The sequence below is a fragment of the Physella acuta genome, unplaced genomic scaffold, assembly GCF_028476545.2.
Source record: "Physella acuta isolate Inbredline_101_S28 unplaced genomic scaffold, ASM2847654v3 ptg000160l, whole genome shotgun sequence".
NCBI classification, from domain to species: Eukaryota; Metazoa; Mollusca; class Gastropoda; family Physidae; genus Physella; species Physella acuta.
In genome coordinates this window covers 237302-254493 of record NW_026731679.1, presented here as the reverse complement: position 1 = coordinate 254493, position 17192 = coordinate 237302, and the positions used below count along the sequence as shown (strand labels likewise).

General features: G+C 32.6%; 1 protein-coding gene across 2 annotated transcripts; it reads left to right on the top strand.

Annotated features, from left to right (window-relative positions):
* The first annotated feature begins 3216 nt into the window (after positions 1-3216).
* Positions 3217-11824, top strand: LOC131935808 (zinc finger protein 883-like). 2 transcript variants are annotated; one of them, XM_059292470.1, is made up of 2 exons: positions 3217-3335; positions 9209-11824. In XM_059292470.1, the coding sequence occupies exon 2, from the start codon at positions 9234-9236 to the stop codon at positions 10785-10787; it is 1554 nt and encodes a 517-aa protein (XP_059148453.1). In that variant the 5' UTR covers positions 3217-3335; positions 9209-9233; the 3' UTR covers positions 10788-11824. The 2 variants fall into 2 exon arrangements, with proteins under 2 accessions (XP_059148453.1, XP_059148454.1); XM_059292471.1 differs by having other exon boundaries at positions 3217-3398.
* Positions 11825-17192: the final 5368 nt, after the last annotated feature.

The window sequence follows — 17192 nt, the reverse complement described above, 5'->3', positions numbered from 1 at the left end:
TAATTTAATGGTTCCACTGACGACACACTATGCATAGGCTGATACTGCTGTGCCTGAAGAAATGAAAATTTATGCTGCAAATTTTTATTTTTCTTTTATTTTGACATCATTATTAAAACACTGGTGCTTTTTGCATGCCACTAATTCTGTTTATACCCAATCACAGTTAGATGTTGATTGTGGACGGGGGAGGTGTTAAATCTGCTCAAGTTACAGCTATTTCCAACAGTGGGCTTGTGTTTTTTTTATTGTCATAGTACCACAAAGTATTTTTTTAACTTTTAAAAGTTTTTTGTAAAAGCTTGTCATATATTGAGTAATGTATTTAGTTGTGTATTCGAAGTCTGTGATATCTTCTTTCTAATGTGAAGCTTATCTGAAGTTTTGGTAACTGTATTTTCTTATATAACTTTTATCATACACTTTAAATTTTTTTAGACACATAAGAAAATAAACTTGTTAATTAAGAGTTCTTATGAAATATCTGCAGTTATGTAACACCTCATTGATAGCTGTATAGGATTAGTTCAAACCCATCGAGACAAATGGTGTTGGAAAAATTAAACACTTGATTCATGTCATCTCATCCACTTTATATGTAGTCATTGAACAGATTTTAACTTAGCTGACGCTTATGATATACACCTGGCATAAATATGTTAAAAGCCTTTAAAAATACATTATATAACAAATGTTCTACTTGGAAAGTTACACTAAGACTTCACACAAGCATATACACACCAGAATTCTACTTATAATATAAGTGTTGAAAATGTGAATACACAATAAAACAAGTTCTGTCCACCAGCAAATTTACAAATTTATTTATGTATCCTGGTAATTATCAAACCAATACACAGTATTTTGACAGTAGTGATAGTTTGATTTTGAATGATGACTGTTACATTTGTTTTTTTTTTTTACTTTCTCGTATATACAAAGTATAGAGAAAGTCTTGTAATCGTGCAAAAATTAGCCAGTTATACAAAGAGTAAGTACCCTAAAATTTGTGTAGAAATTACCCTGTTTTCCCCATAAAAGACAAAGATTATATAGGGAAATACGACTGGTCAGTTTTGACCCGTTTGCCGATTTTTCCCGGACATGGCGAGTTTTTTGTGACACCCCAAGGCGTTCTCCTACCACCTCACAAAATATCAAGGGGGGTCGTCGTCGGAAATTTTTTTTCGTAATAGAGCTCATATAAAGAGAATTTCACTCGCGGTCACTTTTTAGCCCTCGTCGAGAGCTTTGAGTGAAACCGACAGGTCTGCCCTACGACCAAGCTATTTACCTATAAGCATGCAAAAACTTAGCCAGATGTAAAGAGGGTAAGTGCCCTAAAATCCGTTTTGAAATGACCCTCTGTTTTCCCCATAAAATACAAAGATTATATAGGGAAATACGACAGGTCAGTTTTGACCCATTTCCCGATTTTTCCCGGACATGGCGAGTTTTTTCTGACACCCCAAGGCGTTCTCCTACCACCTCACAAAATGTCAAGGGGGGTCGTCGGAGGAAATTTTTTTTCGTAATAGAGCTCATATAAAGAGAATTTCACTCGCGGTCACTTTTTAGCCCTCATCGAGGGCTTTTAGTCAAACCGACAGGTCTGCCCTACGGCCAAGCCATTTACCTATAAGCAAGTCAAAACTTAGCCAGATGTAGAGAGGGTAAGTGCCCTAAAATCCGTTTTGAAATGACCCTCTGTTTTCCCCATAAAATACAAAGATTATATAGGGAAATACGACTGGTCAGTTTTGACCCATTTCCCGATTTTTCCCGGACATGGCGAGTTTTTTGTGACACCCCAAGGTGTTTTCCTACCACCTCACAAAATATCAAGGGGGGTCGTCGGAGGAAATTTTTTTTCGTAATAGAGCTCATATAAAGAGAATTTCACTCGCGGTCACTTTTTAGCCCTCGTCGAGGGCTTTGAGTGTAACCGACAGTTTTACCTAAAGGTCAAGTCATTGACCTAAGAGTATGCAAAAAATTAGCCAGATATACTGAGCTTAAGTACCCTAAAGTCTGCGTTGAAATGACCCTCCGTTTTTCCCATAAAATACAAAGATTATATAGGGAAATACAACTGGTCAGATTTGACCCCTTTACGAAGTTTTCCCAGATATGCCGAGTTTTTTGTGACACCCCAAGGCATTCTCCTACCACCTCACAAAATATCAAGGGGGGTCGTCGTCGGAAATTTTTTTTCGCAATAGAGCTCATATAAAGAGAATTTCACTGGCGGTTACTTTTTAGCCCTCGTCGAGGGCTTTGAGTCAAACCGACAGTTTTCCCTAAAGGCCAAGCCATTTACCTAGGAGCATGCAAAAAATTAGCCAGCTATACTGAGTTTAAGTACCCTAAAGTCTGCGTTGAAATGACCCTCCGTTTTTCCCATAAAATACAAAGATTATATAGGGAAATACAACTGGTCAGATTTGACCCCTTTACGAAGTTTTCCCAGATATGCCGAGTTTTTTGTGACACCCCAAGGCATTCTCCTACCACCTCACAAAATATCAAGGGGGGTCGTCGTCGGAAATTTTTTTTCGTAATATAGCCCATATAAGGCGCCGGTCAGTCGAGGTCAGTTTTGACCCCCTCTCAGTAGACTTTTCGCCAAACCGTCACCGGCCCTCGTGTTCTTTCGACCCAAGGCACCATCGTTCCAAATTTGACGCGCCTGCGGCGCCGGGAAGTGCCCTATCGGGCACCCGACCACTTTGCTTTATATATATAGATATAACACATAGGCCCTATACTATTCGTATTAGATTAGAATGATTAGAATTACTGAATTAGTATTAGACAGAATTCATTTTTAATAGCTTTTAAACTGTTAATAATAGCCATTAATAAATAGTAAATGAAATAGGCAGGCCTAGATAGATAGATGCGATCCATCTGGAACGAAGTTCTTTATTTTTGGGGAATAGGTGTCCACCTTTTCCCCTACACTTTGGTACAGCGCAATATGCTGCCATTTTTCAGACTTATACACTTTTATTATTATATAATTAAAATGGGAGTACAATAACTAGAAAAGCTATCCAGTAAATAGTACAATACTATTTAGTATTTAAATATCAGCATACATGTTTGTTTACAAATGGTTTAACCTTGGTGTACGTGTCGCCACCTAGTGTCAAGGGGGGCTACTCTGCGTAGCAATATTGACCATTCTTTGTGACGCCACCTACCGGCGTTTTCTGAAAAATACAGCCCATTTTAAAATAAAGATGGCAGCTGTTTTTCAGATGATGTTGAGATTGCGTAATTCAGAAAAACTTATCCATTAAGCTGTTATTTTATTATCTGGCGCTTGCACGGTAATATTCATTCAGGATGATTTTAGATACTGATGTCCGATAATAGACTCATCCATAAAATAGGTGTGTTGGGTTGTTAGATGTAGATCTAGTAGTATGCTTTTCGACTCGCCGCCATCTTGCGATCCAAACTTTATCCGGACTTTTTCATGCGTACTTGAAAAAATTCGCCATTCCGATGAATGCCAATTCTAGCCATCAGAATCGAAAAATTAAATATATTCGATACTATCATATGCGTTGAATTTTATCATTTAAATGTTTCATTGATAGAAGTAGCTGTTTACAATACTCGATACTGAAAGCGACCTAACGATGATAGCGAAAATCGATGGAAACCGCGCAGTACCGAACCGCTACTTTCGGAACGAAATTTCGGTAAAAATTTAGAGAAAACCCTTGATATTTCATTGTATCCGCCGCCAACCAATCAAACGCGCGCTTTCAACGCGTTTTGGTTGGCGGCTGACGTCACGATGACGTCACGCGACCCGTAAACACGGCGTTTTTGGAGCTAAAAAGGGCCGAAAAGGCCATTTTTTCTACGTGTAGTTCGGATTTTTTTACGTTTTTTAAAATGGGCCCGAAAATGACACTTTTTAGAAATGGACATAGCCATTTTTTCGAAGAATTAATTAAAAAAAGGGCCGTTTTGAGCTATGTTTCGATGTAAACAAAGGCCCATGTCAACACGTGTCAAACCACGTGAAGGCACCCGATCGACGATTTCGGTCACGCATGAGTGGTTTTCGTACGTTCTCGTGAACTAAATACCTGTTTCTTGACAACAAATTGGAAAACGACAATTTCGTGAAATTAACGACCCTAGAGGAATGGCTTTTGAAGATTATTAAATAAAAATCGATGTATTGGCTACATGTGTTGATTCTAAAGTTGACTATAATTGACTAGTATATAGGGCATGCTGAAACAACGGCCTTAGGGCGCCGTGTAGTGTGTAGTTTCGCTAAATGTAAATTAATCAGCCCGGCCGCAGATCGACCGCAAACTGTTAAATTTGTTAAATGTGAAAAGCATACTACTTACAAATTACTTTTGAATATTCACATCACACAAAATAATCCCAAAGAAAGCACAAAATAAAATCCGTTAGAAAAGCATCACCATGAAATTTGAAAACCACAGTATGTCACCCAGCCATCTTTGGCTCGATCTAGAGGTCATTCATTAGCCTACACATGTGCCTTGCCAACAAATTTAGTTTCTGATGGTACACGAGATTTAGATCAATATATTAATTAACAAACTAACTGATATCCAACATTCTATCACTTATCCTAAAATGAAACAGAATTTGAAGCACAATAATCTAACGAATAAATCCCACTCTAAGTAAGTGTCGCAGCTTTAATCCTGGATACAACCGTAGTGTGTAGTCGTATTGTGAGTAAACTTGCACGAGATAAAACACCGACCTAGACCTTCCTGATGCTGTGTATGGCCCCAAAGTTAAATGCTGGGAGTAGGGGAGGGGAATTTAACACCAGAATAGATTTTTTTTTCAATAGTTAGGTCACCAGTAGTTCACGCATCTTAACGGGGTTGAAAGTGTAACTTTAAATTGAACCAGGCAAAAGGTGGAGGGCGGTGTCATTTAAACGACGGAGCTATATTTCTAGTCGAAGAATACGGGGAAGCCGGAATTTGAAGCCGGCATTTCATTATCGTCAATGCTATTGAGTTCAACCCTTTATTCTAGTTTAATGCACGACTAGGCTACTCATTACGAAATCTAAAAAATGTTGTGCTACCATGCAAAAGTAGTCTAATATTTCTACTTTTATTTATTTAAATGCAGATCCCATTAGCCTAAACATATTTGGATGCACATTTCTGTTATATCGTAAGGATTAATTTTATAATACAATGCATATATTCTGGCAGTCCTTCAAGTATTAGTAGTTGTTGGACTATCCATAACTTGTATTTCAAAGATTTATAATGAGCGGGATGCACTCGATGTTTTTTAAGTGCTACATTCGGTAGCTGTTACTTTGTGCATGACAGCATCCCAATAGTTCACTGTAAATATAAACTGAGCTTGACGAGATTCCCATCGCCAAGCAATCGTATGATGATAGACCCAGCAAGCATCACTCGTTAAATTCGACATCATGGCTGTACCAGTCCTTGATTATTTTCATTACTGCCTCGAAACGCCTAGTTCTTGGTTTAAAAAAAAAAAAAAAACGTCTCCCCCCCCCCTTCACGCTTGCGCCGACGTCATCATAGACCAATACTACGGTGCATTTTTTTTCAACAAGTATAACACACCCCCCCTCTCCCCCTCACAGCAAGCGCCAACAACGGTCACCCAAGGCCAATAACACGCACCACGGTGGATTTTTTCTTCAATGAGTATATACCCTACCCACCCGCCGCCTTACAGCATACCGCTAGTCTTTACAAACGGGGTTAAAAGTTTAACTTTGAGTTCAAGAAGGGGAGAGGGTGGTATTGAATCAACGATGTTCTTTAATATGTTTAATAGTACAAATACATAGTAAAAAATTATACTTACCTTCTTCTATAGCATCATACATAATTTTATAAATTAGCAAATTAATTAACTAATTAATTAATTAATTAAGTCTAATGATAATGAAGGGATATAGTTTATTTTGGAGGCACGACACACAACACGATGCGTGCGTGGTATGTGGCCTGACCGACCGAAAGGAGATTGTTTATATTATTGTTTTGAGTTTATATTTAACTCAATGCAACGAGCCCGCCGGTTGGTTGAGGCCACGCTGGGGGGACGATCTGTCCGGGATTCAAAGGGTCGATTCTAAATATTATCCGAAATATTGGTTTTATGGGCTTTAGAGCTCTTTATATACGAGATAATGCTTCTTGCGTGAAGTGATATAGTCTTCTACTTTCTAGATATAGATATAGATCTATGCAATTTTAAAAATGGCGGCCGAGTTAGAATTTTCATGACGGCCCATAGACTTGGCATGAAATAGAAAATTCGCACATTATTATTATTATTGCTGTTTAACAGTGTTTATTGGATTGGCAAGATCTAAGCTTATAAAATAGGTTTTTTATGGATTAAATAAAAATTTAAAGCTGTGGAATTAATAGATCTAGTCCCATTCATTAATAATCTTCCATATTAGTCAATAGGGTAGGCCTAAATATTGAAATAATAATTAAAATTTTAAATAGGTCCTAGATTCCTCTATCTAATCTAGATCTAAATAAAATTTAATAAATATTGCTGTCCAGTCGAAAGTGACAAAAGTCTAAACTAATTCCATGCCATTTAAATTTTAAACTTTTTATTAGTAGTCTATAGCCTAACCAATGAGTAATATAAAAATCAAATAGAAATACCCTAATAGTTAAAATATAGTACTACAGTATAGAGGCAATGGAAATTTAAAAAAAAACTAAGTCAAAGATAAAATAAAATAGGAACATTTAGCACTTTAACAATCTAGATCTAGTATTATCTAATCAATAGTAATATAACTTTTACATCTTATATTAACAATGACCGATAAAAAACTTTTACTTCGGCGCCCCACCTTTTTCATCGCTTATAGTAGAGTGATCGCTTGCATTATTGTGATGTATAGCATTTATTTTCTACTTTTTAGTTCAATCAGAAAATGTGTTTTTTTTTTAACTTTTTTAATGATAATTATTTTCTACTTTTTAGTCTTTGTCTGTCTTTTAAATCAAATAACTGAAGTATTGCTTTAATCATAAACCAGCTTACGCGAATCATAAACTTTAAAGTATTAATTTAACATACATTACAATTAACTGGTAATAATTTATGCCATTTTATTATAATCTTTTTTGGTGAAAACAAGGCGCCGAAAAATGTGTGCTGCGCAAGATAGTTTTATGTCTGATTTATATCTAGATTTATGTCTGTTTTTTATCATACCTAAAAATTGAATGTTTACGCTTTCTTCATTGATGATCGTTTTTATTATTTTTTAAACTAAAATTATGAATTATTAGTTAGGTTGCATATTTTGTAACTTGGTATACTTCCCCTTTATCAATTTTCAAAAGCATAGCATGCTGATTGTGTATAAATAATAAATATAGTCATAAAACACAGAAATATAAAGTTCCAATTGCAATGTGCCATACCCCCTTAAAAAAACTCGTGATTTATTAAATGTTTATCTAAATTAACCATAGTAATTAAAATAAATGTTTTATATTTTATTACTTATTTGGGTAAGATTAAGCACATTTTTAATACTAATTAAAAAAAAAAAACATCAGTAAATTCTGTTTTAATGAAGGTCACAGGTCAAGTATTTTATTTTTCAGTCAAGTTCAGTGGAGGGTGACACAGGCTGACCTGACTGGAATTTTTTTCAGTAATAATGACTTTGCACAGAAAGTTACAATATTGCTAAATTGGCTTAGTTTACTAGTGTGCTAGCTACTATTGTTACATTTTTTTATAAAAAAAAAAATCATTTGAAATCTAACACCCCTGTTAAAGAAAATTGTATTATCGGACACTGGTAGGCCTATATAAATTCCCCCTTCATTCAATTAGATCTGAATTTACTATTAATAAACTATTATCTCATAATATCTAGATTTATAGACCTAGGCTTATTTAAATTGAATTTTTTGTTTTAATTTGTTTTTATATTATAATTTAATGGACTTTCCTTTGTGTCACATGGACATGCCTCAGTTTGTAACTTACTAGACCAAGAATAGATCTAGAGGCTGTAAATATAAATAATGCTGACAGGCCTAGAAGAATTATCTATGGTCAATAAATGGGGAACTAATGAGAAGATATGTAATTTTTTTTTGCTCAATAGTTTTTTGCACCTAAAAAGCTTTGTTATAAAGCACAAAAAAAGACGAACAGATTACATGACTGTTGACCATGCAAGTATATATTTAGGAATTATTAATATTTTTTTTAGATACATGAATAATGTATTATATGGAAATACTTTTTTTATAGCCACGAACAATAGTGAAAATGCATCATTCATATATCCTCTCATATCTTGTGGTTATATTTTGCTTCTATTTGTAGTCTTACATATTTTTAGAATTTTTTAATTGAAGTGTATATTTTTGAATTTTCAAGAGAAGTTTGTTTAATTTAATATTTTATTATTTTTTTTACTAATTATTTTGAGTGCTGCATGGTAGAATCACTAGTGTGAAGAAATATCAAGTATGGGTTTTGCAATTAAAACTTATTTTAATTGAGTTTATTTATTTATTAGTGCTAATGACATTAATATTTTATTTTTTTAATTCATTATATCTTAATTAAGTTTAGGGTCAAGGTTTGGGTTAAGGCTAGGTTAAAAGGTCAGGGCTAGAAATAGTCTAAGAAAATATTAATTTTTTTTTCAATACAAATATTAAGAATTTTAGCCAAATTAATGAAATAAGTATCTTTTGACATTAAAAATGTCATTGTTTTTCATCTTCGATTTAAGTCTTATGTTCGAAGAAATATGCAATATCTTCTCTCATCCTTTCAAAGAAATAAACACTGTTCTTATTTCTCTCAACCAAGTGACAATATATATTTAACCTCAACTGGATGTAAGAGGATCTAAGCACATTTGGTAATTCCTCAATCGTTAGCCAAAATAAGCAGTACTGGATTACAAATTTGTGTTTTTTTTTAAGAATATTTAGAAAATATTAATATGCAGTCCTAATCTTATGACCTTGGCATTACTGGCAATCTATTTTTAGATCACATCAGACTGAGAGAAAAGATTAACAGACCTTCTGCCATTAATTTTACCATTTTTATAATAATACTTTATTCTGACTTTATAATCACCACTTTTCAATTTAACATTTATAACATTTTTAATCATCAGTTGATTTATAAAAAAGCAGTCAAGAATGGAAGAGGAGACAGAGCATTTAGCTGCAATGTTGTCTATTGTAGATGAACAGTCACACAAATTAACAGAAGATTTTAAACCAGATCTATCAACAATATTTTCATCTTCTCAAGATATAAAAACAGAATTTTCAACATTTTCATCTATGGTTGATGCAAAACCCAACTTGGCATTCACAGCTTCTCAAGATGTTAAACCATATACTACAACAGAATTTTCATCTTCTAAAGACACAGAAACAGAGTTTTCAAGTTTTTCATCTTTTGATAAATTTACACCCTACAAAACATTTATAGGCTTGCAAGATGTTAAACCTGATGTTACAACTGAGTTTTTAATTTGTAAAGATAAAAAGCCTGCTGTATCAACATTATCAACATCTGAAGATAATAAATCAGAAGTCACAACTTTATCAGAAAGTAATGATTCAAAACCAGAATTATTGACAGGATTTATTTTTTTTGAGGATAAAACACAAAAAAGGCTTGAACTTCAAGTTGAAGAAAATCTCCAGTTTTCTAGAGACAAAAGATATCAAATTGTTTCTAGTCACAAACAGAAATGGTTTTATCAAAGTTCTAACTTTAAAAAACATAAAACAGCTCAAGGCGGTGAGAAGATAAATTTATCAACTCACAAAAATGTTCATTCTGGAGAAAGGCCACATGAATGCGATGTTTGTCATAAAAGGTTTTCTCAAAGTACTAATTTAAGAAAACATAAAAAGGTTCATTCAGGAGGTAAGTCACATGAATGTGATGTTTGTCATAAAAGGTTTACTCGAAGTTCTGGCTTAAGTGATCACAAAAAAATACATGCAGGAGTAAAGCCATATGAATGTGATGTTTGTCATAAAAGGTTTTCTCTAAAATCTAATTTAAGAGCACATGAAAAAATTCATTCAGGAGAAAGGCCACATGAATGTGATGTTTGTCATAAAAGGTTTTCTCAAAGTACTAATTTAAAATCACATAAAAAGGTTCATTCAGGAGAAAGGCCACATGAATGTGATGTTTGTCATAAAAGGTTTTCTCGCAGTTCTAGTTTATTAAGACATAAAAAGGTTCATTCAGGAGAAAGACCACAAGAATGCGATGTTTGTCATAAAAGGTTTTCTCAAAGTACTAATTTAAGAAAACATAAAAAAATTCATTCAGGAGAAAGGCCACATGAATGTGATGTTTGTCATGAAAGGTTTTCTCAAAGTTCTACTTTGAAAACCCATAAAAAGGTTCATTCAGGAGAAAGGCCACATGAATGTGATGTTTGTCATAAAAGGTTTTCTACAAATTCTAATTTAAAATCACATAAAAAGGTTCATTCAGGAGAAAGGCTACATGAATGTGATGTTTGTCATAAAAGGTTTTCTCAAAGTTTTAATTTAAGAGCACATAAAAAGATTCATTCAAGAGAAAGGCCACATGAATGTGATGTTTGTCATAAAAGGTTTTCTCAAAGTACTAATTTAAGAAAACATAAAAAGGTTCATTCAGAAGAAAGGCCATATGAATGTGATGTTTGTAATAAAAAGTTTCTCAAAGTACTTATTTAAGAATACATAAAAAGGTTCATTCAGAAGAAAGGCCACATGAATGTGATGTATGTCATAAAAGGTTTTCTCGAAGTACTTATTTAAGAATACATAAAAAGGTTCATTCAGAAGAAAGGCCACATGAATGTGATGTATGTCATAAAAGGTTTTCTCGAAGTACTTATTTAAGAATACATAAAAAGGTTCATTCAGAAGAAAGGCCACATGAATGTGATGTATGTCATAAAAGGTTTTCTTGCAGTTCTAGTTTATTAAGACATAAAAAGGTTCATTCAGGAGAAAGACCACGTGAATGTGACGTTTGACATCCAAGGTTTTCTCAAATTTCTTGTTTATCTTCACACAAAAAAAATTCATTAAAGAGAGAGACCACATGATAGTGATATTTATCACAAAAAGTTGACTCGGAAGTATAATGTGTTATGATTTTTGTGTTTTTACAGGTTATAAGCCATATGTCTGTATGAAAGATTTTCTTAAAGCTCTTATTTAAGCGCTCTTGAAAAAGTCATTCAAGAGACAAGCCACATTAATCTGGTATTTGTCATAAAAGATTTTTAAAAGTTCATTCAGGAGATAAGCCACATGAATGTTGATGTTTGTCACAAAAGATTTTGTCAATTATCTAATTTAAATACTCATAAAAATGCATTCTAAAGGTAATCCAGGAAATTCATCATGACTAAAAACCAATTTAATATCATTTTTAACATCAATAATTAATTCTAGAGCAAATTATTATTGAATATCTTGTTATAATTTTTTCTTCACATAACTTTAACTAGTGGTGATCCAATAGTGGTCCATATAGTTTATTAATTTTTATATTTGTATTATAAAAAGGTTCTTTTGTCAAAGAGTATACCATGTCAATTATTATACATACTCTAAAATTAAATTGTATTCTGACTGTAAATGGAAATTGTATTCTATAATGTCAGCTGCATGTGTACAATTTTTTTTCTTTATGTAGCCTACTTTTTATGGGTGTTATCTGTAAATGTGTATGATAGGAGAAGTAAGCTATAACCCAGGGTTTTATTTTTATACCCGCATGGTTTTGTTTACATTATTAACAATAACAGAAGCTAACTAAAATAAAACACAAAGTTCAATTCATTTATTTACATTTACTAGATGTTTTAAACAGATGTAGGCCCTACTGTTACACAATTCTCATTCTTAACTTTACACATTTACACTACTCACAAACAGCTCAGTCAGACATACAGTAACATGACAGAATATCAGGTTGACAGGTAAAACAACCTCCATTAGACAAGTACAATGACATCAGGCCAGCAGTCACAGTGGCATCTGGCCAACAGGTACAGTGACATCAAAACTTCTGAGCAGACAATATTTTTTTGTAAACACTTTTTCATCTTTTGCTAAATGACCTTAATCATTATATTGAGAGGTATAGAATCTTAAATCATATGATCAAACTCTACTGTCTGCAATGTATAACTCATACAGACCATATGTAACAACTTACTGCCCCAAAAAATTTTTTTTCCCTATGTTTGTCCTTGAAATGTATGTATTGTCATCACTAATACAGATTTTATTGTAAATTGAATTGAGATTGAAATTTAAATGGTAATTTAGTACCTGGATAAATTAAAAATAAATTTAAAACTTCTACTTGCATTGTTTGACATTATTTTATTCATCCCATTTAGGATCCCCTCCTCCCATCATTTATATGTCTTATGGAACTAACCTCAAGTTTAAAGTTGCTCCAACCATTGCTAAATCTTATGGTCACTTCCTTACTTTTGCTAGATGAATGTTTTTTTATTCAATTAAATTAAATGCATTTGTAACATGTTGTATAGGCCTATAGATTTTATCATTCTGCACTCCTTCTCAAATGAACTTGAGGCCAAACCTCAGACACCTCTCTACATGCAATGTGTTTAAAAACAGTACAAAATAATTATCTTCACATATTCATATAATTGCTATAGAATTTAGATATTAACCACACATAACAATTTTATGAATAAACATTTAAATTTTTTAAAACAGCATAAAAATTATCAATTTGAAGAAAAGAAAGACTTAAGCTGCAATTGTTACATTTTGGTATCTTAGTTTCAACATACCGTGATTATTGGTTAATCATTATTTAATTTTGTATTGTTTACTATTTAAAAAACAAACATTGTAGAGCCTAATGAAATTTCTAATGTAGTGATTCATAAGAAATTATAACATGAAAAGTTTTTAAAATAAAATAACTAAATTGTTTTTTTTATTGTTAGTGTATTTCTATCAACACTTCCTGTATGTATAAATTCCAATGAGGTCAATGTGTTTTGAATGCTGGGGTATGTTTTTCTCTCTTGTGATGCTCCAAAGCCTGTACGTGCCAGGTATGTGAAGGTCAGTGTCAGACAACTTATGCTTGTTAGGGAAACATTTCAAATTTCAAACGCTTATTTTACATTTTTTTTTTTACAAGAAGTAAAATAAAATAAATGAATGACTATCCTGCAGTCTTGAGTTGTTTTCTCAAAAAAATGATGGTTTTGTCAAAAATTTCTATAAACAGACTACAAAAAGTGCACAATCCAGACTATTATTATTATATAAGTTTATACCAATACCATAACAACACTTAGTTTGCTTTATAATAGCATGAAAGTCCGATGACTAGGCTACACCAGGCCAAATGAACACTCAACAAGGGTTTTGGGCCGGAAAATAAAACAGGTCTGTTGACTAAGACAATTCAAATGCGTCAGTTTACGGCCCGTAGTTAAATACTGTTTAAATATTATTAAAACGTGTTGATACTTATTTTTAAAAAAAGTTAAATGAAAAAGAACTAGAGTCTATTTAACCCTATATGGCATAGCGTTGCAGTTTTGCAACAATACTTTAGGAGTAATCAAGTACTGTATTATTTAATATTTTGTTTCGTTTTCAACTTATTTTACTCCGGATAGCACATTTTATTACATTTTATACCGGAACTCTTTTGAAAAGAAGATTTTTCTTTTTCAAATCGGACATTTTTAGAAGCGATCTACACTTTTCTGCTTTTTGCTAAATGGTAAGTATAAAATTACGTTAAACCTGGTTAAAACTATAATAAACTAGCTGAAAAAAATATATTTACAATAATAACTATGCATTAGTACTAATTTAGTTGATTCACAATAAAAATTTTAATATTTCATTAGTAAGAGCCTAGGTTTTGTATTGTTGTAGTAATGCAACTACATGCAACGGAATAAATAAAAATGGCTCTGCTCTGAGCTAGACTTTAGTTTACTTGGTAATTATTTCTATACACAAAATAGTTTATTTTATGATGTGAAATACATTTAGTGTTGTGGCATATTATTTAAAGCTTCTAGATCTAGTTTTTGCCTATAATAATCATAATAAATTATAGCCTAACAATAGTTTTATTAGTTTTATTTATATATTTATCGTTAAGAGTGTAAGACTAGAGCTAGACTAATGAATAACCTTTTGTTTTTATTTTAGGCTTTCCCATATTCATAACCATGGATCCAAGAGTCTAATTTGAAAGTCTTCTACCAGTTTATTCTGAGCCACTCCTTTTGGCTCAAAAGATAGTGAGTTGTCCAATGATGAAATAGAGAACGTAAACAGTACCCGGGTCCTATCGGATGTTGGTGATGAAGATTTGTCTGACGTAGTTGAAGGTAACATATTATTATTGCATACTTTAAAGGTTTGATTGTAGATTAGTAAAGCATTTATTGTTTTGTATACAATTATTGCATAATTTATAACCAAATAATGTTCTCAAAATTTATTTCTACAGAAGAGTATGCCCATTTGCGAAAAATGATGAAACTCCTCAGGACCTTCTCAATTGTCTACACCAAGGTCTTCATTAGCAACAACAGAATGATCAGTCCCAGTAAACAGCAAATGTTCCACCATTTCCTGATCCTAGGAGAGAAGCCAAACATCAGAGGCGGCCATTGGATCATTTCAACGACATCTTTACAGATAATCTGTGATCGGACAGTTGTGTATCAATCCAACCTGTACTGTCCTCTAACATGACATCAACAGTCCTTTAGCACTGGATAAAGATTATTCCTGGAAATTAGATTTTACATAAACATTGTAAAAATTCCTAAATGCTGAGTGTATTGGAGCCCTGCCACCAAGTTTGTTACGGTCACATACGTCATGACCATCAACAGATTCAAGCGGAATAAGAATAATCTGCACCTGTCAAACAATGTCCTCCACAGGACAAACAATCCATTAGCACTGGATAAGATTGAGCTAAAACATTTCCTAGGAATTGTGTGTATTACATAAAGATTCTAAAATCTCTTAGATGCCGAGTGTATTGGAGACTTGCGACCAAATGTGTTACGGTCAATACATCATGACCATCAACAGATTCAAGCGGATAAAGAATAATATACACCTGTGAAACTATGTCCTCAGCAGGACATAAACAATCCACTAGTACTGGATAAAGATGAACAAAAACATCTCCTGGAAATTGTTTTACATAAACATTGTAAAAAAAATTCAAGATACCAAAGATCTTGGTGCCTTGTCACCTAATGTGTTACTGTCACAGACATAACCATCAATAGATTCGAGTGGATTAAGAATAAGCTACACCTGTCAAACAATGTTCAAAGGGCAGAAGTTGACCAATGTCGGAATTCTGTGCTTATCAAACCCCATGCCATCTAAGATTCTAAGTATTCATGAGCAAATCGACCCATTCACATATCGTAGGCAAAAGCAGTCCAGCCTACAACCATAGAAAGCCATATAGATGGGCTACAAAGTCTTTGTTGTGTCCAACAACTTGTATAATCCAAGATTTTGAAGTGCATACAGGTAAAGCTACAAAGGGACAAGATGACAAAGTGCTGTTGCTAATATTGAGCAGACATTATTACAGAGTGTTCCCCAATATGTTGGGCTCAAGATTTACATAGACAATATCATTTAGTTGCAGGTTGTCCTGCACCAAGAATGCACAGAAGTTTTTATTTGTTGTATAGCAAACAAAAAAAAATGCTTCACAAAAACAAAAAAAATATTCAGAATGACCAAATTTTATGTCGCAATAGACCATTCTTATCTGCAAAGATTTTATGACAAACATCACAATCATATGCCTTTTCTACTGGTTCATGAGGCCTTTCTCCTGAATGAAGCTTTTTATGTGTTCTTAAATGAGAACTTTGAGAAAACCTTTTATGACAAACATCACATTCATGTGGTTTATCTCCAGAATGAACTTTTTTATGTTTACTTAAGTTAGAACTATTTGAAAACCTTTTATGACAAACATCACATTCATGTGGTTTATCTCCTGAATGAATCTTTTTATGTCTTCTAAATTGAGAAATTTGAGAAAACTGTTTAAGACAAATCTCACACTCATATTGCTTATCTTCAGAATGAACATTTTTATGCATATTACTTTCAGAACTTTGAGAAAATGTTTGATTATAATAAAAAATCTTATTTCCGTTGTCCCTAGACAATTGTAGATTTTCTTCAAGTCCATTTTCTTGTTTATCCTCAAAAAATAAAAATTCTGTTGTGAAATCTTGTTTTAAATTTTCAGTAGGTGATAATTTGGGTTTTATATTTTCAGATGTTGAAAATATTGCTGATGCAACTGGTTTCTTATTAATTTTTTCAATTGAAAATGTATTATCAAGTTTAACATCTTGATAAGTTTTAAATGACATGTTAGGTTTTATATCCTGAACATTAAAAAATGATAATTCTGGTTTTATTTTTATGCTATTAGAAGAAGAAAATTCTGAATTAATATCAGGTTTAACATCTTGAGAAGTTTTAAATGACATGTTAGGTTTTATATCCTGGAAATTAATAAATGTCAATAATTCTGTTTTGATGCCAGCAGAAGATGAAAATATGGTCGACAGATCTGGTTTCAAATCTTCAGAAGATGAAAACTCTGTCAATTCATTTGACTGTATATCTACAGTAGATGAAACTGCAGCTAACACATCTGTTTCCACCTCCATGCTGGACAGCTTCTTAGATATGAACTGATGATTAAAAAATGTAAATGTTAAACTGGTGATTAAATAACCAAAACAACTTATTACTAATAACATGGCAAAATTTGTAACACATGCCAGACTTTTATCAGTCTGATTACTAATGATTACTCAGTCAGATCTAATTTAAAAATAGACAACCAGTAATGCAAAGTAATCAGGACTGCAGATTAATATCTGAAGCTACCAGTTTCTTAAAAATTATTGTTAAAAATAGAAATACTAAGATATTAATAACAAAAATCAAAACTTGATTTGCTTTTGTTAGTTTTAAATGTAAGTAATAAGTGCTTAATCTTATCCAAATATGTAATAAAAGTGTTAAAATTAATTTTAATTA